Genomic DNA, 2,247 nt, shown 5'->3' with positions numbered 1-2,247 from the left:
GGCCGCCCTGCCTCCGAGCCAGGCCCCCCTGCCGCTCCCGCAGCGCCTCTAGCATGGTGGCCAGCTTCTCCAGCAGCGTCACCACCGTCACGGCGTGCACCGGGCCCCCCGCCGGCGCTGCGGGCACAGGCCCCGGCTCCAGCGTGCTCTCCCCCATTACCCCCGGCCTCCCTGCTTGCTCTCCCAGCGGCCGCCGGCTGCACTCTGGGCTGGGGCCTCCTTTCCCCGGCTCCTCCCCAGCTCCAGCCGTGACTCAGGCAGGCGGAGCGGGCCGTCCCGGGAGGCGGGGAGGGGGGGGGTGGGGGCTGGGGGGAAGGGCAGGACTGGGGGCGCGCGGGATGTCGGCGGCTGGGTTCTCCGTTAGCGCTCTCCCTTCTGCAGCCCCGCCTCGGGAGCCCCCGCAGGCAACAGGTTGGCTTAGTATCCGCCCCCTCTCCCCAAACTCTTTCCCTGAAGTTTGAGTTCCCCTCCTCCGCCCCAGTTCGCTAGTGTGTTTCTTTCTGGAATGTACTTTAACCACCGCAAAGGGTGAGCCATGGAAAATTCTGTTGTGCACATCGAGTGGGCAGAGAAACTATGTAAGAGCTGCGCAAGGATGACCTGAGGGGCTTCCACAGCCTCCACCTTCGGCCTCCCACGCCTCGGAGGATGGTATTTGTGCCCTCGGGCTGGGAGCGTTAGGCAGGGAGACCCTGAGAAACTCAGCTACAGACTCAGACTCTTTGTTTACATCGGAGGCCTGACTTTGTTACCACAAAGGCTGCTAGAAGCGCACCGGCAGGCGGGGCATCCTTTGGTATTTTCCTAATAGTCATCACCGGGGTTTAGCCACAGCCCTCCTTTACTGTTTTAGTTCTTACTGTTTGGTAGCATTACCGTTTTCTTTCTTCTAGTTCTCTTACCTCCCTTTCTTTGAGTTTCAAGGGTAAAGCCCAGGAGCACCTAGCTCTTACATCCTAAGCTTGGAGGGCAGGAAAAACACCTTGTCCTTTGAAACCCTGGAGCTTCCCGCGCGCCACCAGCAGCCCATCTTAAAAAGGAACCATCTTAAAAGGGTTAAAGTAGTGGCTCCTGTGTGGCTCAGTTCCTTTAGCCACTCACTCCTGATTTCCGCTCAGGTCATGATCTCGCAGTTGGTGGGATCAAGCCCCTGTGGGTACGACTGTGCACTGACAATACAGAGCTTGCCTGGGATTCTCTCCCTCTCTCTCTCTCTCTCTCTGCTCTTCCCCTGCTCTCACACCCTTTCTCTCTCAAAATCAATAAACATTTAAAAACAGGGTTAGAGCAGGTGCTGGTCTTTGTTTCCATGGAGGTTGGTTGTGGCTCCTGCCTGATTTTTTAATTTTCTCTAGAAATTGCTGAGAATATCTGCAGCGAGTGATGAAAATTTGAAATTGCTGCTGTAGAGCGGGAGAGAGTGCACACAGAGGGGACAATTACTGTGGTTCATGAATTTGTAATGTCGTCGGTTTGGAAGATCTGCCCTCTTGTCTTTAGCAGTACTTGGTAAACTGTAGGAGTCCAAGCAATCCATTGATCCTGATGAAGACTCTCCATCTTTCTCACCTCACCCAATCTATGAGGCCTGCTTGATAACAAGTGTGGCAGAAACTGTATTACTCAGCATGGTTACATGGAAAAGTTCTATGGTCTGACACAGAAGTACTGCAGAGGATGGCATCTGTTGCCAGATTTCTGAGGGTGCTAAGTTGATGACTGACTTCTACAGATAGGAGGTTATGGAGCCTGAGTCCTTTGCTTAACACAGAGAAAATGGACTCCCTTGGGAGCCTGATGGGCATCACCATCTTTTCTCTTAGACCCATTTGCTTCAAGAGACCCATTAGGATGTGCCAGATAAAACGCTTTCAAACTAAGGGAACAGAAAACCCAATTCAGTTCTTAAAAACAAATTAGATCTAAGCATAATTGAAAAATACTACAATAGAGTGATGATTCATTGTGGATCAGTCATAGCTTTCAAATGTAGTTCTCTACAGAGCGCTCAACTGTTCCCCCCTACAGGGGTCAGCTTCATTCCCAAGCTAGGTACAAGGTGGCTACAGCAGTTTTAGGCCTCATATCTATGTACAATGTCAAGATAGAAAAAGGAACCATCTTACAATTTAGGACATCTGTTTCCCAGAAGCCCCCCAAATCCACTTGCCTTCCACTGGGTTACATGGCCATTCCAGAACCAAATTCTACAGCTAGGAAAGTATCATGCATTGGTAGGCTTAACCT

At 52.2% G+C, this 2,247-nt stretch overlaps 1 protein-coding gene across 1 annotated transcript in view; it reads right to left on the bottom strand.

Annotated features, from left to right (window-relative positions):
* Positions 1-246, bottom strand: part of CAVIN3 (caveolae associated protein 3) — a 1,656-nt gene extending 1,410 nt beyond the window's left edge. Inside the window, exon 1 of the mRNA XM_029915577.1 lies at positions 4-246. Coding sequence (XP_029771437.1) covers positions 4-157 — 154 coding nt within the window. The 5' untranslated portion in view covers positions 158-246. The remainder of the gene's footprint in view (positions 1-3) is intronic.
* Between the last annotated feature and the right edge of the window lie 2,001 nt (positions 247-2,247).

The sequence above is a fragment of the Suricata suricatta genome, chromosome 11, assembly GCF_006229205.1.
Source record: "Suricata suricatta isolate VVHF042 chromosome 11, meerkat_22Aug2017_6uvM2_HiC, whole genome shotgun sequence".
NCBI classification, from domain to species: Eukaryota; Metazoa; Chordata; class Mammalia; order Carnivora; family Herpestidae; genus Suricata; species Suricata suricatta.
Note: the sequence above shows the minus strand (reverse complement) of the source record. Positions and strands in the feature narration are given on the sequence as shown.